The 22,258-nt window shown below is 43.3% G+C and overlaps 2 protein-coding genes across 3 annotated transcripts; both read right to left on the bottom strand.

Annotated features, from left to right (window-relative positions):
* Positions 1-215: 215 nt before the first annotated feature.
* Positions 216-4,537, bottom strand: LOC110530590 (zinc finger protein 37 homolog). Of its 2 annotated transcripts, none has more exons than XM_021613790.2 (4): positions 3,739-4,537; positions 2,786-2,925; positions 2,272-2,356; positions 216-2,140 (listed from the first exon to the last, which is right to left on the bottom strand). In XM_021613790.2, exons 1-4 carry the CDS (start codon positions 4,238-4,240, stop codon positions 912-914), a joined length of 1,956 nt encoding a protein of 651 aa, XP_021469465.2. In that variant the 5' UTR covers positions 4,241-4,537; the 3' UTR covers positions 216-911. The 2 variants fall into 2 exon arrangements, with proteins under 2 accessions (XP_021469465.2, XP_021469466.2); XM_021613791.2 differs by having other exon boundaries at positions 3,754-4,533.
* A 286-nt stretch (positions 4,538-4,823) lies between these two features.
* Positions 4,824-20,278, bottom strand: LOC110530591 (calsequestrin-1). Its single transcript, XM_036986228.1, has 11 exons — positions 19,903-20,278; positions 12,544-12,637; positions 11,731-11,831; positions 11,497-11,608; positions 8,468-8,541; positions 8,230-8,360; positions 7,513-7,558; positions 6,604-6,658; positions 6,379-6,479; positions 6,174-6,248; positions 4,824-5,802 (listed from the first exon to the last, which is right to left on the bottom strand). Exons 1-11 carry the CDS (start codon positions 20,137-20,139, stop codon positions 5,602-5,604), a joined length of 1,227 nt encoding a protein of 408 aa, XP_036842123.1. The 5' UTR covers positions 20,140-20,278; the 3' UTR covers positions 4,824-5,601.
* Between the last annotated feature and the right edge of the window lie 1,980 nt (positions 20,279-22,258).

The raw sequence follows: 22,258 nt of genomic DNA, 5'->3' as shown, positions 1-22,258 counted from the left end.
CTCAGTTGCAACACTCACTACAGAGTTCCAAACTGCATCTGGAAGCAACGTCAGCACAATGGGTTTCCATGGCCGAGCAGCCGCACACAAGCCTAAGATCACCATGCGCAATGCCAAGCGTTGGCTGGAGTGGTGTAAAGCTCGCCACCATTGGACTCTGGAGCTGTGGAAACGCGTTCTCTGTAGTGATGAATCACGCTTCACCATCTGGCAGTCCGACAGACGAATGTGGGTTTGGCGGATGCCAGGAGAACGCTACCTGCCCCAATGCATAGTGCCAACTGTAAAGTTTGACCATCTCATTCCGATATCAACGAGCAGGTGTCCACATACTTTTGGTCATGTAGTGTAGTTTCGCAAGCCAATTCTAACTAGCGTTAGAGCAATGACTGGAAATCTATGTTATCTACTAGCATACTAGCAGTTACTATAGACTTCCAGTCATTGTGCTAGTTAGCAACTTCCTTCAAACTGAATGCAGAGTCATAAAAATGGTATCCATGAGTTCATCTGACTCTCTGGAAGTAGATAAAGGGCTTCATTGCCAAAATCCCGAAGAGTCTCTTTAAGCCTAGTCCAGCATGCGCAATAGAAAAACTCCATTGAAATAACTTTTTGGTTTAAAATTAAGCATAATCTGTGTCTGGAAAACAGGCCCTTACCGTATTAGAACATTATGGCTGTCAACAACATCAGTGTCCACTGAAGCTTACACTCTGATGATCATTCTGGACAATCCAAACCTGTTTGCAATTTACCATCATAGCACCTTATCAAAAATAACCAACATGGTTGGTTATAATGAGGAATGGACATTCAGTAGTTTCAGTTAGAGGTAGGACAGTTTTGTAAGGTGGCCTACAAAAGGCTGCTCATGCTTTTAGCACAGTTGTCTTTCGCCGGAAAATGTGCTATTTCGCTGTCGCTCCCAAGTGATCAATGCTGTGTTTCTCAAGATTCCGGAAGATTCTGAAGCTCTTGGAGCAGAAGGAGCAGGTGAAAGGTCTCTCACCAGTGTGAAAGCGCAGATGAGCCTTCAGATTGTCCCTGAGACGAAAGCTCTTCCCACACTGGGGGCAGCTGTGAGGTCTCTGCCCTGTATGGAACCGTTCGTGCCTGCGGAGGCTTTTCCGCAGGGCGAATGTTTTGGAGCACTGGGAGCAGGAGTAGGGCTTCTCACCGGTGTGGAAGCGCTCATGCCTCCTCAGGATCTTCCTGCGCTTGAAGCGCTTCCCACAGATCTTGCAGCCATGGGCGCGGCTTGAGGAGAGGACCCCTTGCAGCCGCCAGACACCGTTCCCACACTGAGTGAAGCAGCAGAGGCGTCGGCCCGTGTGGAGGCCTTGGTGGGTCTTGAGGTCCTTTGGCATGGGGAACCTCTTGTTGTCATGACATTTGCTACCATTAGCCTTCTTCCCTCCAGAGTTCTTTCTTCCGGGCACCAAAAGCAGGTTCACCAGCTGGACAGAGCAAGGCCTCGTCAACTTCTGCTCCAAGGAGGTCTGGTCCAGCTTGAAGTCCACCTTCTTCTTTGTCTGGTCCAGCTTGAAGTCCACCATCTTCTTCTTTGACTGGTCCAGCTTGAAGTCCACCTTCTTCTTCTTTGTCTGGTCCAGCTTGAAGTCCACCTTCTTCTTCTTTGTCTGGTCCAGCTTGAAGTCCACCTTCTTCTTCTTTGTCTGGTCCAGCTTGAAGTTCACCTTTTTCTTCTTTGTCTGGTCCAGCTTGAAGTTCACCTTCTTCTTCTTTGTCTGGTCCAGCTTGAAATCCACCTTTTTCTGGTCCAGCTTGACATCCACCTTTTTCTTCATTAGAGCAGAGGGAGCGTTTGTTACACCCATAAATTTCAACTTACTCTTAGCCTGTACAGGAACCAAAGCCCCATCTGAGGAGGATGGGCTGTAGGCTGTTCCTTTGGCGGTGATGTAACTGGCCTGCTGGGGCTCCATCTGGGTAGGCTTTTCTTTACATGTAGGCTGTCGTGTTATGTCCTCCTCTGCCTTTGGGACCATTTGGCAGATGACTTTAGTCTCACATTCTATGTTGATTCCATTCTCAGTTTCTGTCTTGAGGGGCTGGGGTTTCTTCTTAGTTGGGGAGCTTTGAACAGGAACATAAAGGTGGATTGGATCCACAGTGGCTGGAGGACAGAAAATAAAATAGTTGTTAAATAGTACCCTCAACCCTTTATATACAAAGAGTTTATAGCAAATATATTTCAGTGTCTATAGCTTCACTAATACCTCCTAGAATAAATGTGTTTTTTTTTACCAGAATAGATCACTTGTTCTTCTTCTGGCTCAGTGGTTGTTGAAGATTTTGTTTCCAGACTAATCCCCTCCACCATCTCCACAACCTGATGACAGATGACAAGCCAAAAAGACAACTACTTAGGTTCTGTAATACAGGTGTCAGCTAATCAAATTAGCTTGAAGCCTACAAGTCAAAAGGGCATTAGTCCTAGTAACAAACAACAAACACATCTTATGGTTCACAATGAAGCCCTTTATCTACTTACCCACAGTCAGATGAACTCGTGGATACTATTTTTATGTCTCTACATCCAGCATGAAGGAGGTTTGAGGTAGTTTTGTGAGCCAATGCTAATCAGCATTAGCACAATGACTGGAAGTCTATGGTAACAGCTAGCATGCTAGTTAGCAACTTCCTTCAAAATGCACATAAAGACATAAATTATACGAGTTCATCTGACTCGTAGGAAGTAGATAAAGGACTTCATTGCCAAAATCACAATGTATCCCTTTAACCCAAACAACTCACTGACCTTCTCTTCTAGAACAGAGCACTTGAGTTCAGCAGGCTGATTAGCCTTCAGCAGGGGGATACGATGTGCAGGACCCTCCTCCTCATTGCTCCCATTCAAAGAACCACTGCCTCCCTTCAAGGACAAGCACTGTTTTGGGTCTGGAGAATGCATGGGAAAGGCGAGGGGTAGAAAGCAAAGCACACAAACATTCCATTTGTTAGACAGCATGGTGCAGATCAGTACTGACAATAATAAAAATAAAGAGATTAAACAAATCAGTAATTGTGTATTTCTTTGTTATTTTTTGCCTCCAAAATGTTGTTTGTTGACATAAGTCATAAAAAGTCATACAATTATTCATTTTTTAAGGATTTCAACAGTCACATTCAGAGAGAAAGATGATAAGAGTCATAATACATACTAAACCGTGTGTATTTACTCAAATTTGGAAAGTTTAACATATGGCTCTCGTGAGAACACGATTGTATACTTGCTTCAAAGTATCCAGAAGAATTGTTTTGTTGAGATTGTGAACAACGTTTCACTGCACTCTCTGCAGAGCAACAATGTTTGCTACAGGACAATGAGACCCGATGTTTTAATTTAAAAAATGTATGCCAAACAAAAACCATTGACTTCAAACCATACAACTCTATGCACAATGGCTACTTTGAACAATTTACACAGTAAATACATCAACTGTGCAGATGCAGTCTGGTAACAGAATTATGGTAAAATGTCCGTTTTCATTCTGTTACCCAACTTTATCTGCACAAGTTCTTCCTGTAAATGTGTTTTTGTAAAATTGTCAGTGGAAATTGTTAAAATTAGTATTTGTGCATTGAGTTGTATGGTTTGCTAAACTTTGAAATCAATGTTTTTTGTTTGGTATACATGTTAATCTGGAAAACATAGAATTTCTGCGTAAATCCGTTACCATGGATTTACCAGTGTAATGAAGTACTACTAACGTTTAGCTGACATACTTTCATGTAGCTCTAAGGACGTTGTTGTTTCCTCATCCACTTGAACTCCGATACTGCGAAGACATTTTTTGCCAGACTTTTTTACAGCGTCCACTGTTTGCAAGGTTTCATTTTGTTCACTCCGCCCTTCAATGAGAATAGTGGTTCCCGAAGCAAGGAAGCGACTCTCGAACAGTTTCGTTATTTCCACCACGGCCACCTTTGCAAGTGAATCCAAAACAGACGCAATCTGGGTTTCAAAATTCACATCGTCGGAAACAGACATGGTGACAGCTAATAGTGAGCGCGCGGTAAGAAATCTAACTAAAATCGAACAAACGTTAAAACCAAAAAGCTTAACATGGCGAGATATTAAACTGTGTTTATCATCAACCACATGGTCTGAGAAACCGGGGGCGTGTCTCTGACGTTGAATGAAAAAAAAGTACGTGTTTCCACAAGTTACCACAGCCACAAAGTATATCGTAAAAATAAATGAACTTTTCATTTAAGGTTAGGCATAAGGTTAGCAGTGTGGTTAAGGTTAGGTTTAAAATCACATTTTAAGAAGATAAATTGTAGAAATGGGCGGGGTTTAGTATTTGGTGGCTGTGCTAACTAGTGACGACCACACGTACGCTTAGCGTCTTGTGCCAAATACATTCTATTTCCGGGGAAAGCGTGGTGCGTAATATGGTAATATCTCATTATGTAATATGGGGGAAAATAAAATAATGCTAACAGTGAGAGATAATTGTTGTTATTATCTTATCTGAGTTTTATGGTACACACACACAGTATTGTACAACTAACTAAATCCTATTTTCCCTAACTCCTAAACCTAACCCATACTCTTAACCTAACCATAACCCATAAACCTAACTCTAAAACGAACCCTGGCTCCTAACACTAATTCTAACCTTAACCCTAAACCCTAGAAATAGCATTTGACCTTGTGGGAACTAACAAAATGTCCCCAGTTGTTTCAATGTATGTTTGTTTACTATTCTTGTGGGGACTTCTGGTCCCCACAAGAATAGTTAAACATGTCCACACACACACAATAATCCAGATCACAAGTCGTTTTCAGATCTTTTTCCAAGCTGTCATTTATTTTAAGCCTTTACAGTATGTTTAAGTTTTCTTGTTTAAAAAAAATGAATACTGTTGTTATATTTCTTTGTCAGTAGAAAACATCCATGTGATTTACAGCACATTTCAGTGCACAAGAAGAAAAAAAGCTTACCAACTAAAGTTACAATAATTCAACAGAGTAGGTTGGTATGACCCATGACCTGTATGTAGGAAAAGCCTGCTTGCACCCTTGGATTTGACAAGGTTAGGAGAGGGGTGAACATTTAATCTAGAGAAAATAAAACAAAAATAAAATACATTCAGACGACAAGTTTACAGATGGACTCAGACTTAAAATGCATCCACAAAGTAACCCCTCTATTTGTTTGAAATATACAAATCAGAAGCATCAGGTGTTTTAAGATTTAGTGCTAATGAATATCCAATAGTTGTATTTTGAAAGGATTATTTTCACAATTTATTCTTTGTATCCTTTTCATATTGTATGGATGGCAAAGTTACAGGTGTGGTGTGAATAAAAAAATGGGGCTCTGAGAAAGTACTGTCTTTTATGGATTCAAAGCAAAGTGAAAAAAATGAAACAATATTTTGACAAGATGCTCTGAGCAAGGATGTTGAAAACATGAGGATGTCCATATGAGCGGACATATTTAACTTAATGAAGTGTTACAACAGAGGACAAGGACAAGTTGAGGAAGGGGATGATGTGATTGGACAATTCTATTATATTGGCCAGATTTAGACATAGGCCAGTGAAATGATGAGATCAACAATTTACTCATCATCATCATCATCGTCGTCGTCGTCGTCGTCGTCGTCGTCGTCGTCGTCGTCGTCGTCATCATCATCGTCGTCATCATCATCATCGTCATCTGGATCAATTTCATCTGAAAGAACATCTTCAATCCATTCCTCAAGCTCATCTGCGCTTGGTAGGTCGTCATCATTGTCGATCTCCATCCATACACTGTCAGCCTATAGAGAGACAAAAAGCAATTCAGTGCCAAAGATAGACTATTGAATGTTTTTTAATGCTAGTGGAACCATAGAAATAGAATTAATAGAACGGGCGTCCCCATTCAAGTCAGTGAAAGCATAATGGGTGCACTGCCGGCCATTGCGAGTGTACCCATAGCAGCAAAGCAGGAAATGTACCCATCAATCTGTGCTGTAACTTGTTGAATCTACTGAACAACACATTGACATTACAAAAAAATACATTCAGAGTGTACGCATGAGTTTACCAGTTAAATTGCCAGCGTTAGAGGTTCCAAGCCTGTTCTATTCATTCTATTTCTATGTGTAGAACCTCATGACTCCTCATACATGACAGAAACATTACTCACATCTTCAACATCCACAACACCAATCTGGGGAGAGCCCAGGTCAATTCCAAAGGTCTTCTCCCAGTATGGGACAAGCTAAAGAGGATGGATAATATTCCAGGAAGAAATCAACAGCAATCAGAATCTCATATCACTATCCCCCATATTTCATGTGGGAAATTGGATAGATGGATTATATTGTATTGATAAGTGACCATGATTTTACCAGCGGGAAGTCATCTGGATCAATCCAGACAATGCTGAGGTTGGGATTATCATTGTGCTCCTCTGCTACTTCCTTTAGGATTTCCAGGAACTCAAAACCATCTTGGAAGTCAAAGGTCAAGTGTCAAATGTACATAAAGCCTTATGAAACCCCTCTTGCTGACAATGGTTCCCTCCTCCCCCACCCAGCCCTATTGACTCATTAGCCTCCCCTTTGGTTCTGTACCTGGATCATCCTCTTCTGCGAATGCAATGATGTGCTCACCATCGATGTCATCCTCCTAAGAAAAGACAGACTCCTTAAACGTACTAACACCAGGTAAGAAAACTGGGATGGGGAATATAGACTACCTACAAGTCTATTTCCATCCTTGTTTGCACATTTAGGCCACATAAATACACTGATCAAAAATATAAGCACAACATGTAAAATGTTGGTCCCATGTTTCATGAGCTGAAAAAAAATCCCAGAAATGTTTCATACGCACAAAAAGCGTATTTCTCTCAAATGTTGTGCACAAATTTGTCTACATCCCTATTAGTGATAATTTCTCCTTTGCCAAGATAATCCATCCACTTGACAGATGTGGCATATCATGAAGCTGATTAAACAGCAGGATCATTACACAGGTAATGTGCTGGGGACAATAAAAGGTAACTTTAGAATGTGCAGTTTTGTCACACAAAAGCCTCCAACGTCGTTTTAGAGAATTTGGCACTACGTCCAACCGGCCTCAAAACTGCAGACCACGTGTAACCACGCCAGCCCAGGAGCTCCACATCTGGCTTGTCTGTAATAAAGCTCTTTTGTGGGGAAAAACATATTGTGATTGTTTGAGCCTGGCTCCCTATGCCATCCGAGGCCGCCCCATGGCTGCACCCCTATCCAGTCATGTGAAATACATAGATTAGGGCCTAATGAATTTATTTCAATTGACTGATTTCCTTATATGAACTGTAACTCAGTAAAATATTTGAAATTGTTCCATGTTGCATTTATATTTTTGTTCAGCATGTTGCGTTTACATTTTTGTTCAGTATACTTAATACAAATTGGGGAGGCATGCTTACTAAGAAGACATCATTAATTTTGTTTTGTAGGGTGATTTTTATGGTAATAGTTGGTACAGCTTACCCAGATCTCATACATGTTATCAGGCTCCATCTTCCTCAGGGTTGGTCTATAAAGAAATAGGACGTCAGATATTTATTTATTGTTCATTGAGCAAGGTTACACTTTTTAAACTTTGTGTCTTACTTTAATGGGAATAGCCAGTTAAGAGTAATTAACACAATACTTAGCATATTTATATGTTTTCCCTTTCTGTAATACACATGACTTCCAGAGACCTGTTTGCAACACTCATTTGTGTACGGGTTGATGGTCACTAGACTTGTTACTGACTGTTATGGATTGTTCTCATATCGTTTGATAGGGATTGACGCCGGAGCTACTCAAGGTACAAGGAACAAGGACACACTGATTAGTATTGTATTGATGACATTATGAACACTGTGATTCTGTAGCAGAAAAGTTACTGTCTTTTGTTTTGACTTTGTACAAGCCTCTTGGGCTGATGTTTAAAGAACATTTAGTACTGTTCGATTAGAATGTAAAGGGGCCCGTCTCCAACAGTCCCGATTATACATTTTTTTCTGGAGGTGTCTCCCAGTTGCAACTGTTGATTTTGATTGATATTATCAACAACTGCCCTCCTTTTGGTTCCCCTGAAAATTCCCTTTACACCTAGTTATAGGGTTTTTACAAGTCAAATCACAAAGCCAGGAAAGAACACCTGACCCATCTCATTATGTATATTGCCATTCTGGCCACTGTGGCCATGAATCTCACCTGTCGTGATCCTCGATGTACTCGACAAGCTCCTCCTCTGTGTAGGGCTTTCCGGGGATAACTATGGGTTCATCTATAAAGGGTTCATAGAAGTCCACCTCATTCACCTTCAGGCCCAGATCCTTGGCAACCTGGAATACAGAGGATTGAATTGAAGGAACAATGGGATACTTTTAAAGGAGAGTAGAGCTCCAGTGTAATTTTGAGGATGTAGTTGTTAGTGGGTACGGTTCTTCACCTTGGGAGTGAATGTAGCGAAGAACTTGATGTGTGGATGGAACTCCTCAGCCGCGTCCACATAGGCCAAATAATCTGAAATGTTACAGGCATCTGTTAAGACCTTAGTAAAATCTAGATTTTTTTGTTGACAAATACACTGTTAATGCACTATGTTATCCATAAAAGGTACACATAACTTATAATATACAATAAAAACACAGAAATAAAATGTTTTAAATAAACTGGGATATGCTTAACACCCCGGCAGTCCTACAATCTGAGCTATATGCCCTCAATCTCACACAAATCATCAAGGAACCCACCAGGTACAACCCTAAATCTGTAAACAAGAGCACCCTCATAGACGTTATCCTGACCAACTGGCCCTCCAAATACAACTCTGCTGTCTTCAACCAGGATCTCAGCAATCACTGCCTCATTGCCTGTATCCGCTACGGGTCCACAGTCAAACGACCACCCTTCATCACTGTCAAACGCTCCCTAAAACACTTCTGTGAGCAGGCCTTTCTAATCGACCTGGCCCGGGTATCCTGGAAGGATATTGACCTCATCCCGTCAGTTGAGGATGCCTGGTCATTCTTTAAAAGTAACTTCCTCACCATCTTAGTTAAGCATGCTCCGTTCAAAAATTGCAGAACTAAGAACAGATATAGCCCTTGGTTCACTCCAGACCTGACTGCCCTCGACCAGCACAAAAACATCCTGTGGCGGACTGCAATAGCATCGAATAGTCCCCAGAATATGCAACTGTTCAGGGAAGTCAGGAACCAATACACGCAGTCAGTCAGGAAAGCAAAGGCCAGCTTCTTCAAGCAGAAATTTGCATCCTGTAGCTCTAACTCCAAAAAGTTCTGGGACACTGTAAAGTCCATGGAGAACAAGAGCACCTCCTCCCAGCTGCCCACTGCACTGAGGCTAGGTAACACGGTCACCACTGATAAATCCATGATAATCGAAAACTTCAACAATCATTTCTCAATGGCTGGCCATGCCTTCCTCCTGGCCACTCCAACCCCGGCCAACAGCTCCACCCCCCAGCTACTCGCCCAAGCCTCCCCAGCTTCTCCTTTACCCAAATCCAGATAGCAGATGTTCTGAAAGAGCTGCAAAACCTGGACCCGTACAAATCAGCTGGGCTTGACAATCTGGACCCTCTATTTCTGAAACTATCCGCCGCCATTGTCGCAACCCCTATTACCAGCCAGTTCAACCTCTCTTTCATATCGTCTGAGATCCCCAAGGATTGGAAAGCTGCCGCAGTCCGCAGTCATCCCCCTCTTCAAAGGGGGAGACACCCTGGACCCAAATTGTTACAGATCTATATCCATCCTGCCCTGCATATCTAAGGTCTTCGAAAGCCAAGTCAACAAACAGATCACTGACCATCTCGAATCGCACGTACCTTCTCCACTTGTGCAATCTGGTTTCCGAGCCGGTCACGGGTGCACCTCAGCCACGCTCAAGGTACTAAACGATATCATAACCGCCATCGATAAAAGACATTACTGTGCAGCCTTCTTCATCGACCTGGCCAAGGCTTTCGACTCTGTCAATCACCATATTCTTATTGGCAAACTCAGTAGCCTCGGTTTTTCTAATGACTGCCTTGCCTGGTTCACCAACTACTTTGCAGACAGAGTTCAGTGTGTCAAATCGGAGGGCATGTTGTCCGGTCCTCTGGCAGGCTCTATGGGGGTGCCACAGGGTTCAATTCTCGGACCGACTCTTTTCTCTGTATATATCAATGATGTTGCTCTTGCTGCGGGCGATTCCCTGATCCACCTCTATGCAGACGACACCATTCTGTATATTTCTGGCCCTTCCTTGGACACTGTGCTATCTAACCTCCAAACGAGCTTCAATGCCATACAACACTCCTTCCGTGGCCTCCAACTGCTCTTAAACGATAGTAAAACCAAATGCATGCTTTTCAACCGTTCGCTGCCTGCACCCGCACGCCCGACTAGCATCACCACCCTGGATGGTTCCGACCTAGAATATGTGGACATCTATAAGTACCTAGGTGTCTGGCTAGACTGTAATCTCTCCTTCCAGACTCATATCAAACATATCCAATCTAAAATCAAATCTAGAGTCGGCTTTCTATTCCGCAACAAAGCCTCCTTCACTCACGCCTCCAAACTTACCCTAGTAAAACTGACTATCCTACCGATCCTCGACTTTGGTGATGTCATCTACAAAATAGCTTCCAATACCCTACTCAGCAAACTGGATGCAGTTTATCACAGTGCCATCCGTTTTGTTACTAAAGCACCTTATACCACCCACCACTGCGACCTGTATGCTCTAGTCGGCTGGCCCTCGCTAAATATACAGACCCACTGGCACCAGGTCATCTACAAGTCCATGCTAGGTAAAGCTCCGCCTTATCTCAGTTCACTGGTCACGATGGCAACACCCACCCGTAGCACGCGCTCCAGCAAGTGTATCTCACTGATCATCCCTAAAGCCAACACCTCATTTGACCGCCTTTCCTTCCAGTTCTCTGCTGCCTGTGACTGGAACGAATTGCAAAAATCGCTGAAGTTGGAGACTTTTATCTCCCTCACCAACTTCAAACATCTGCTATCTGAGCAGCTAACCGATCACTGCAGCTGTACATAGTCCATCGGTAAATAGCCCACCCAATTTACCTACCTTATCCCCATACTGTTTTTATTTATTTACTTTTCTGCTCTTTTGCACACCAGTATCTCTACCTGCACATGACCATCTGATCATTTATCACTCCAGTGTTAATCTGCAAAATTGTAATTATTCGCCTACCTCCTCATGCCTTTTGCACACAATGTATATAGATTCTTTTTTTCTTTTTTTCTACTGTGTTATTGACTTGTTTATTGTTTACTCCATGTCTAACTCTGTGTTGTTGTCTGTTCACACTGCTATGCTTTATCTTGGCCAGGTCGCAGTTGTAAATGGGAACTTGTTCTCAACTAGCCTACCTGGTTAAATAAAGGTGAAATAAAATTAAAATAAAATAAATAATACATGATATATTCTTACGTTCAGACTTTTCGCTCTTAAAGTAGCCAACCAGTTTGATATCCTCCTCAATGTTATGGAAACCTTTAACCTCCGAATCGTTCTCAATGATCTCAACTGGGTCTTCAAGAACCTTGAACAGAGTAAAAGAAGGATGGATGTACAGAATATATTAGTAGTGGATAAATAGTCTGTTTCCTACAAATTGCAGCCAGGTAAAAGAGAGCATAAATAGATTACATTACTCTCACATACATCATAGATGAACTCCACAATTGTGTCTGCAGCAAGCTCCCCATCGTACTCAATGATCTCGTTCTCGGTGAAAATGTAGATGCTGTCGGCCTCCTCAAGTCCTGAGGAGACAACAGAATTTCAACTCGGGGCTTACATATCCAGTCATACCCGGGAATCCACTAGAGGTCAGGCTTGCTCATAGGTTGCCTGAGCACAGTGACACAAGATGTGCATCTCAAAAGTGTAGTGGCTTCTCCTTGTTTCCTTTACTTCATCATCATTGAGGTGAGATAATTAAAAAGGTGATGTCTCAGTGGGCAATGGGCGTCCAGCATATTGCTTTCTCCTATAATATATTTCCTAATTCTGGGAGAGTGTAAGTCTCAGTGACCCCTTCCTTCAAAATAACCTTTTTGAAAAACAGTACTCTGCAAAACTGTCATCGTAAGAGTGAGGTATCTTAGTCAGCAGCCTGTCGAAGTGTGACCCGCACAGCAGCTCGTGCACATAAACAAGTAGAAATGGGAAATAGTGTTCTGCAGCGCTCTCCACAGGGGAAATTATCTACATTGATAGTTGCAGAGGAAGGAGGCAAGACAAGGAGAGGAATCCATGTATGACTATTGAGATGCATCCATTGAGACCGGTCAAGCAGTTTACTCCACTGAGCACATACCTGGTCAGTGGTGATGTCTAGATTAGATTGTGACACTTTGACAAATGGATCATGTTTAAAGATGGTGACAATTTCACCATAACTGGCCTCAGAACTATAAATAATCCTGTGAATCTTGAATATCTGTAATAGTGTCTATTTCTGTGGGTATTTACCTAGTTTCTTAGCAACAACACTGCCCTTCTTCTCATCAACAAGGCCAAATCCAATATCCTCATCGTCAAGGTCATCAAGTACCTGAGCTGCAAGCTGTGAAAAAAAAAACACTTTCACATAACTGAAAACACAGTGGCAGTCTTATGCCTGAGCAGGAATATCTTCTGTATAATGTACGAAGAACTTATAAGGACTTTTGGGGAGTTTGTTTTTAAGTTTATTTATGAGTATTCTGTAAGGAAATTGATGTGCATTCACTTCACCCTCAGCTTTGTGGGTTTGCTGGAGGGACAGGTGTCATTCTCAGTGCAATGTGTACGCACTAAAGCAAACAGAAATGTTGTTGTTTTATTTCACACATTTTCATTCAGTTCCTCCACCATAAAAGCTTGGGACTCAGAGTGCTGTCCATGCACTTTCTAAATCTGTGTGAAACTTGACCCTTATAACTGACAACCGGCTCAACCAACGATGTTGCCACATCCGTGGCCTGCTTATGGAGGGGGTGGGATAACAGTTCTGCTGACTGCGTTGGGGTAACTGGGTGCTTGGATAGCAACAGGTGCAACCCTGCTTTCACATATCTCTTCTAGCACTTCATCAAGGAGGTGCAGGCACCCAAACATACATACACAGAGACACACAGACTGACATGAAGGATAAGTTATCAGTGCTTCTGTGCAGTTAATTTTATTGCATAGCAAAATCCCATAACCAGGCTGTCATGTTCCACACCATGGTAATGATGATAGCTGGCACTGATGGTAGGCCTAAAGGCCAGAAACCACAGGATGCAAGCAAAAGTGGCCCTTGCTTTATGTCTTGGTGTGCAGTTTGATATTATGTACCTTTTGAGGGAATGTTTATTTGTGATTAACTGTAAAACAGCGGCCCAAATGTCAGAGGTGAATTATTATACTGTATTATAATAGCAGGCTGTCCCAGGAAAGCTGATTTTCAGCTAAAGTCCCCACTATTTACTTGTCAGATTAATAGGTTTTTCCTCGTAGACACTTCCCACTGTGTACAAACTGGTTTAAACAAATTTGTTTCCATGTCATTTCAACAACAAAAAATTCAATCTGATGACGTTGAATCAACGTGGAAAATTGCATGAATTTAGGGACTTTTTGTATTTTTTTTCACCCAACCTAAATTCAATGACATGGTTTGACTTTTTGGTGTTTTCACTTTGAATTCATGTTAGATGACAACTCAATCAAATATGAATCAAAACTACACGCTGAACTGACATCTGTTCCCAGTGAGCTATGTGTCCATATTTGTCATGGGGGGAGTGGTATTCATATGAAGAGGTTCTAAGGGGGTCAGGATCTAGATCGGCCTGTTAAATAGATTGAGGGCTAAACTCAGCTAAAGGCTTTTAGCCAAACAGACTACTACAGCTATATAAGGTTGCTGTTTGGGGGCATGAGTTGTGAAGCGGGCAGGTTTGTTGCCTGAGTGCAAGGGGAGAGTTCGCTTCGTGACAAATCAGGGAAGGGAGGAGGGAGAAGCACATACTGTACATCTAAATGAGATGACATGCTATCCTCATCTATCTCATTGCCTGACCTAGATTATACCATAGAAATAGAATGAATAGAATGGGTGTCTCCATTCAAGTCGATGATGGCATAATGGGTGGACTGGCATCAATTCATGAGCTAGCCCACTGCAAAGGACATGAGGCCCAGCCTTTCATAAATATGTGGGACTGACTCATAAACGATATGTAAAATCTGATATGGACAGTGTTGTATAACAGTCTCATCGGTTGTTCCCTACAAATGCTGTTTTGAATTCAAAATAAATTCTACCTACACACTGAAGAAGGCTGCAAAGCCGGAACGTCTGTGTACGCTATCCCTGATGTAGTGAATTGTTTCTCTCAAAATTAAGTAAGTTTTATGAGACATCTTTTTGAGTGCAGACCCATTACACCTTTTTTACCAAGCTTCTGGGAGAGCGCGATGGTTCTCTTTTGATTAGCCATTGAGAGCAGCAAAGCAGGAAGAAAAAGCAGGAAGTGTACCCATCAATCTGTGCTGCGATTTGTTGAATCAACTCAACTGACACTACAAAAAAATGTATTCCATTCCATGAGCCACATCAGTTAGCATCATTTGAATGCAGTGGAGGCTCCTCAGATGAAGAAGAGGAGGACCATCCTCCTCAGTGAATTTCATAAAAATAGTGAAACATTAAAAAAAGTTAACATTTTTAGATAAAACCATATGCATGTCACCAAATAATTGATTAAACACACTGTTTTGCAATTAAGGTCTACAGTAGCCTCAACAGTACTCTCTGGGGTAGCTCCATGGTGTAGCTGGAGGACAACTAGTTTCCTTCCTCCTCTGGGTACATTGACTTCAATACAAAACCTAGGAGGCTCATGGTTCTCACCATCTTCCATAGACTAACACAGTAATTATGACAACTTCCAGAGGACGTCCTCCAACATATCAGAGTTCTTGCAGCATGAACTGACATGTTGTCCACCCAATCAAATGATCAGAGAACAAATCTGAAAGCATAAGCTACAGCTACCTAGCACTGCAGTGCATAAAATGGGATGAGTAGGTGACTCAAATAGAGAGTGACAATAGTTGAACAGTTTTGAATAAATAAATATTCAAAATGAAGGAGACACAAGAGATAGAGAGAGAGCTAGCTATATTTTGTTGTATACATTTTTCCACTTCAAGATGCACTATGTAGAAGTTGCTCTGCCATTTCCTTCTTGCTAAAATTCTAATAGTTCACTTAATTTCAGTTTGTAACAAAACAAGTATAGTGTAGATAATCATTGTACCATCTAAACTGCTGTGAAATAGTTAGCTAGCTAGCTAGTTTAGCCTACTGAGACACACGGCTCAAACAGAGGGATGCTATGTTAACTAGCTATGGCTTTCCAACACTGGAACTCTTCCAAGTCAAGGTAAACTTTTGGTTTTATTAATCTATTCCCACAGGGGCCTGTATCGCTTGCTGTACACTGTACTGCATGATTGTATCGGGTTTACTAACACGTTAGTTTTAGTAGCTATGGTGACAATGATGTAGGCCAGCATTTCCCAAAGGGTTGCATGTTTGTTTTTTCCCCTAGCACTGCACAGCTGATTCAAATGACCAAGGCTTGATGATTAGTTGATTATTTGAATCAACTGTGTAGTGCTAGAGTAAAAACCAAAACGTGCACCCCTTGGGGTCCCGAGGACTGAGTTTGGGAAACCCTGATGTAAGCTGTGTGTAGCGGTTACGGTATGAAGGTTTGGCTTAGAATTATTTTTTTTGCCTGGTCACAGAATAGCGTATAGCTGCGAGAAGGAATTATACAATGAGCAAAGAGATCATGCTGTTTGTATGTGGCTGTTATGAAAGTGAGCTGTGGTTGGGGGTGATCATGGGTGTATTCCTTTCACCGATTCTGTAAAAATTAATCTTAAACGGAAGCAAACGGAACAGAGTGCTGATAAACATACCTGAACTTGTCCAATAGAAACTCTTGTTTGCAACTGTTTGGACGAATGATTACACCCTAGATCAGCTAGATGCAGGCAAGAGTGTAAGGTGGTATTGAATAGGCACACTATGTGCTTACTTAAGTCCGATTTGGATATATTTGGCAGTTTTTGCTGCATAACATCTCTCTCTCTCTCTCTCTCTCTCTCTCTCTCTCTCTCTCTCTCTCTCTCTCTCTCTCTCTCTCTCTCTCTCTCTCTCTCTCTCTCTCTCTCTCTCTCTCTCTCTCTCTCTCTCTCTCTCTCTCTCTCTCTCTCTCTCTCTCTCTCTCTCTCTCTCTCTCTCTCTCTCTCTCTCTCTCTCTCTCTCTCTCTCTCTCTCTCTCTCTCTCTCTCTCTCTCTCTCTCTCTCTCTCTCTCTCTCTCTCTCTCTCTCTCTCTCTCTCTCTCTCTCTCTCTCTCTCTCTCTCTCTCTCTCTCTCTCTCTCAGACCAAAACAGAGTGCAGAGTGCACATTAATTTCACATAATGTCATGGCACTACTACCTTTCAAATAGCAACACAGCACTTTAGGATACACAAACATCCACAACAGCAGCACTCGATAAATATAGACCCAGAGCCACACCAGCCAAGGACTATTTTGGCAAGGTGCTGGTGACGCTCAAGTCTCTAGGATCCGCTGACAGGTACAGTACTGCAGCCGTCTGTCAGTCATCCCAGTCCAGTCAGCCGACACCGCAGTACTGGGGCCTGAACCTCCTGGTCTAGGCCTCGATGTCCCATAACATACAGAGGAGGGGGCAGGCAAGCATTCTCAGATGATGATTAATATATCATTAATCAAAACACCCTGCTGAGTAGACATATGTCTCTCACACACACGGACCTACATACATGCACACACACGGCCCTACATACATGCACACATGTCGGACCTACATACATACATACATACATACATGCACACATGTACTCCTATACACCCACATGCACACACGCAAGTGGATGTGTTCGTTTCCTGAAGCGTTTGTTTCCAACCTGGGAACCTGGTCATGGCCAAATTCTACAGTAGACTTTGGTATATTTGTTCGTGATTCGTTTTCCAGGTGATTAAATGAGTAAAAGAAAACCATACAACTCCTTAAGAGGCACCAGTCCCAAAATAGCTCTTCAGGCTTTCAGAGCTGTGTTGTGTTTCTCTTCAGGGAATCCTGGAAGTTGTAGTCCAAAGTGGTTAAATTGTAGTCCTAAGAATTTGGGCCAGTCCTGGCAGAGCTGGATTTGAGAGGATTAGCTCATTGGCCATCTGAAGAGCATTTATATTTCTTTATAAACCACCAGTCATTCACACCCATTTGTCTTCAATTTCAGGCCATCCAGGGGTACCTATGGGTTTCACTGCTGAATGAGATAGCCTTTGTGCCTCCTGAGAGGGCTACTGATTTCACTGGAGATCAAGAACCGGTATCCCCTTTCAAGGGTGAGAGAGTGCAGGGGTTTAAGATTGAAATCACACAATGTACACATTCTTGACATCCATATTGTGAATGAATGAGGAACAGCTGCACATCTCTCACTGAACGTATGGAATTGTGTTGACAGTAGGCCTATGTGGAGTTCTCTAAGTAACAGATTTACAATGGAGTGGTGTAGCCATTGAAATAGAATGTACACATTTTATTTCTATGGGTGAATTTTTCTTCTATGTACGGAGCTGTAGTCTGAAGCAGACCTACGGTGTAACTCTGTCAGACACTGTTGAAATGAGGTGATGACACGTCTAAATGATCATGCTATGGATGTAACCCTCTCACCAGGCTGAACGGGACTGTTCTGCAGCTGAACGTCTTGAGTGACAGGATGGAGCTTTAACCTTTGACCTTTAGCCTATCGTGAGGGGTTATTGGGATGGCATGTTGGCTGGTAGGAAGGCCAGTTGGAAATCAGGGAGAAGAAAAAGGGCAGTTGAGTGTGTGATGGATGTAGCGAGGGGCGTACTTCAAAGAACAGGGTTACATAAACAGACACACACAACACACCCATGGTGACACACACATATCAACATGGACATATGACCATTTACACACACATATGGATTTACTCCGCACACCCTATTACAATCAATACAAGAAATGTAGGACATTTCTGATAGAAGTTAGAAAGTTAGAAAAGATTATCCTTATGGATTGTAAAATTAGATCAGTCAACGAGCTGATGACTTGGGGTCCTGCTACTTCTGTCCATGTCATGTTTGAGTCATAAATGGTCGACAGTACAGATAGCAGGTCGAACACCTGCTATCTGTACTGTCAACCATTTGCCAGGACTGGTGATGGGATCCCGTGTCCTCACGACTCAGCACTTTGCATGTGAAGAATGCTGTCTCACACCCCCTCCATGCCACAGGCACGTGACAAATGTTTTTGTCTCAGTTGTCAGTATTTCTTATGTCTCTGCACTAATTCCTGCCCCACGCCATTCCTTAATAAAGACAGACCCATCCCTGCCATCTCCCATTTCATCTAAGACCACAAAATCATGAGTCAGTCTTAAAACAATACACCCCAGGGATATTTCCAGCAACCCAGAGATTTCTGGAACAGCAGGTGAGTCAACACAGTACCCCTACAGTCCCCTCCAGGCACTAGCGCTTATTTGGCAATTTATCAGCTGATTATTAATTTATGTTACTATCTCATGTCTGCCTCTACCCATTTACCCTGATGACCACATTCATTCACTAAAAAGCCTTTCAAATTCAGTAAACTGTCCAATCCATGCAATAGTGGGACCCTTGCAGCTTTTGCTTCTTATATATTGCCTTGAACATCTTAATTTAATCATTGTCTCTGTTGTGGCATGTTTCAAAGGCCACATTTGAGTTGCCTTACCCTTAACAACAACACTTAGTTACCTGTAAATACTGTCTGTATCCACGTAGCCCCTTAATACACACTATCATGCCTCATCCAGTTGATTAATTATAGCAGTGATGGTGCATCCCTACCCAGGCACTGTGTGTCCCACTTCTAACTCCCAGTTACCCATCCCCTCTCCTCACCATCCCCCACTCAGTTGCCCGAGTCCTTCCAGTCGCCTGACCCAGTCCTCTCAGTCCCCTGACCCAGTCCTCTCACTCCCCTGACCCAGTCCTCTCAGTCCCCTGACCCAGTCCTCTCACTCCCCTGACCCAGTCCTCTCACTCCCCTGACCCAGTCCTCTCAGTCCCCTGACCCAGTCCTCTCACTCCCCTGACCCAGTCCTCTCAGTCCCCTGACCCAGTCCTCTCAGTCCCCTGACCCAGTCCTCCCAGCCCCCTGACCCAGTCCTGCCAGTCCCCTGACCCAGTCCACTCAGTCCCCTGACCCAGTCCTGCCAGTCCCCTGACCAGTCCCAGTCCCCTGACCCAGTCCTCTCAGTCCCAAGTCCTCCCCACAAGAGGTTGGTGACACCTTAATTGGGGAGGACAGGTTGGTGGTAATGGCTGGAGCGGAATCAGTAGAACGGTATCAAATACATCAAACACATGGTTTGATGCCATTCTAGCCGCTCTGTTCCAGCCATTATTATGAGCCGTTTTCCCCTCAGCAGCCTCCACTGGTCCTCCCAGTCCCTTGACCGTCCTCCCAGTCCCCTGACCCAGTCCTCCCAGTCCCCTGACCCAGTCCTCCTAGTCCCCTGACCCAGTCCTCCCAGCCCCCTGACCAAGTCCTCCAAGAACCCCTTAACTTCCTAGACCCATGACCCAGTCCTCCCACCCCCCTGACCCAGTCCTCCCAGTCCCCTGACCCAGTCCTCCTAGTCCCCTGACCCAGTCCACCCAGCCTCCTGTCACCTGGCCCAGACCTCCTAGTCCCATGACCAAGTCCTCCTTGCCCCGTGACCCACCTCCAGGGCCAGTTCCTCGATTTCAAACTGTTTCTGGGCAACGGCATCGGATCCGGGATGCTCATGGTAGTACAGAACCATCACATCATGCGTCTTCATCACAGACTTGTAGTTCTTGTTAGTCAGCTCGATGACCCGGTCCATCCCATCATACTCAGGGAAGTCCAAACCCTGCTCACCCCATGACAGTCCCCCACAAGACAGAAGGACTGCCATAAGCACCCAGCTCCAATTCATGTTTCTTTGCTTATTTGGAAATTAATTGTAGTTTCAGTGAGTAAAAATGTAAATAATTTCTTAAAAATGAGGAAGGACTTCCGATCCCCACCACCCAGAGCAGAGCAAGACCAACTCCTCACACGTGGAGCTGGAAACAGGGCAGAGAGAGCAAGAGGGGGTGGGCTCAATTTTGGATGTGTGTGTGTGTGTGTGTGTGTGTGTGTGTGTGTGTGTGTGTGTGTGTGTGTGTGTGTGTGTGTGTGTGTGTGTGTGTGTGTGTGTGTGTGTGTGTGTGTGTGTGTGTGTGTGTGTGTGAGCAGAGGGCATTTCGGGCTGGACCATTTTTAGCTCAGTGCGCTTGTTTAACTTGTTTTGTTTTGTTTTGCACAAAATTGTCATTATATGGCTCATAATTAGTTCCTCAAGGGAAAAAAAATGGGCTGGTGTGTTAAAAATGGAGGGGCGGAGTCTGGTCCCAGACCGCGCCTGTGTGTGTGTGTGTGTGTGTGTGTGTGTGTGTGTGTGTGTGTGTGTGTGTGTGTGTGTGTGTGTGTGTGTGTGTGTGTGTGTGTGTGTGTGTTTGTGTGTGTTTGTGTGTGTGTGTGTGTGTGTGTGTGTGTGTGTGTGTGTGTGTGTGTGTGTGTGTGTGTGTGTGTGTGCTAGTTTTCATGGGTGTGTGTCTGCATCTGCGTGTTGGGTTAAAAGAAGGCAGAGTCAGAGAGGAATAACAGACTGCCCCCAACTCTCCTTCAGTGAGGAAGAGGACGGTGGGAGACAGAGGCGATGGTTTCAAATAGAAAGAGCAAGAGATCGATTGACAGCCCATTGGAAAAATGAAGACAGACTAGGAATGATGGGCGGGGGGATGGGCACAGATAGTCCTGGAACACTTTCCCCATACTTAGTTTTGATAGATTCCGATCCTGGCAAAAAAAATAATAGATTTAGGATGATGAGGGGACATGTTGGGAGGGGTGCTGGTCTAGTTTACTGCTCTTGCACTGCCCGGTGCTAGAATGTGGCACAAGGTCACACAGGGACAGGGGGACAGGGGCGAGAGATGAGAGTGACGCTTCTGGTTTGGTTTCACTAGAGTTACAGTACATAGGTCAGTTGGCCTGCCCTAGGGGATATCAGTCTTCACTCAATGGTAACAGACATAGTTTTACCATTGTGAAAGCATTTTCATTTGTTTGCGCTCTCTGAATTTGTTGATTTGCAAGTGTGTGTCTGTGTGTGTGTGTTGCCTGTGATATAACTTTACAAATTGAAAGGGGAGAAGTGAATTATAAATAAAAGTCTGCTACATGATCTCCCCCTCTGTATTCAGTGACAAGCAGTGCTAATTCCTGTTTAGTCACCCCCACCCCACCGGCTCTTGTAGAGGGAAATGAGGGGGAGAGGGATGTAGAGATGGGATATGTGTACTGTAAGGGGACAAGGTGACAAGGGGAGTGTTGACTGAGATGACAAGCATATTTGGTGTCATTGACTGTAGAAAATGTATGTTTGCTTAACCCATGGCCTGTTGTGTTTCATTTGTCTCTGTATCGGAGAGAAAGAGTGTTTAGTGAGGAGCTGTCATATTAATACTTACACAATACGACTTTTGTAAGCATTATGTATTTCAAACAACTGTGGAGTCCTATCCTAATGTGTCTTTGTGGGTGTTAGTTGTACAGGAGAAAAACAATAGTTTAGCTACATGGGCCAAGTGTGGTTGATGCGTAAACTCATGCAACTGAAACGCACTGCCTACTCTTAGGCAACAGCAGCCTCTAGTGGTGTAATATGGCATGGCACCAAATATGTGCAGTAATTTGGAGCAAAGCAGCCTCTCAGGATCGCTAGTTTCTCCAGCCTATGGACTGTTTTGAAATGATTGCTTTGATTGATTGATGTTTTGATACGTTTGGCACATATACCATTGTGTTGTAAACAGAAACTGAACACTTGGATTTAATTTAAGAATCTTTATTTTGGTCAGCAATTAACATAGAACAGATCAAAATTGGTTAAACAATTAAAAAATATATATACACACAGTATATCACAAAAGTGAGTACACCCCTCACATTTTTGTAAATATTTGATTGTATCTTTTCATGTGACAACACTGAAGAAATGACACTTTGCT

The sequence above is a fragment of the Oncorhynchus mykiss genome, chromosome 8 (assembly GCF_013265735.2).
Source record: "Oncorhynchus mykiss isolate Arlee chromosome 8, USDA_OmykA_1.1, whole genome shotgun sequence".
Classification (NCBI taxonomy): Eukaryota; Metazoa; Chordata; class Actinopteri; order Salmoniformes; family Salmonidae; genus Oncorhynchus; species Oncorhynchus mykiss.
This window is presented reverse-complemented; position numbering and strand designations above follow the sequence as displayed.

Bases quoted from the DNA above. Each gene is read 5' to 3' on its own strand.
- LOC110530591 (XM_036986228.1), bottom strand. From the start codon at position 20,139: ATGAATTGGAGCTGGGTGCTTATGGCAGTCCTTCTGTCTTGTGGGGGA. The intron at 8,542-11,496 runs GTAAGAATATAT...GTAACATTTCAG, and splicing joins TAAGAGCGAAAAGTCTGAAC to ATTATTTGGCCTATGTGGAC. The intron at 6,249-6,378 runs GTAAAATCATGG...CATCCTCTTTAG, and splicing joins ATCCAGATGACTTCCCGCTG to CTTGTCCCATACTGGGAGAA.
- LOC110530590 (XM_021613790.2), bottom strand. From the start codon at position 4,240: ATGAAAAGTTCATTTATTTTTACGATATACTTTGTGGCTGTGGTAACT. The intron at 2,926-3,738 runs GTTAGTAGTACT...TGCATTCTCCAG, and splicing joins TGAAAGTATGTCAGCTAAAC to ACCCAAAACAGTGCTTGTCC. The intron at 2,357-2,785 runs GTCAGTGAGTTG...ATCTGTCATCAG, and splicing joins GCTCTGTTCTAGAAGAGAAG to GTTGTGGAGATGGTGGAGGG.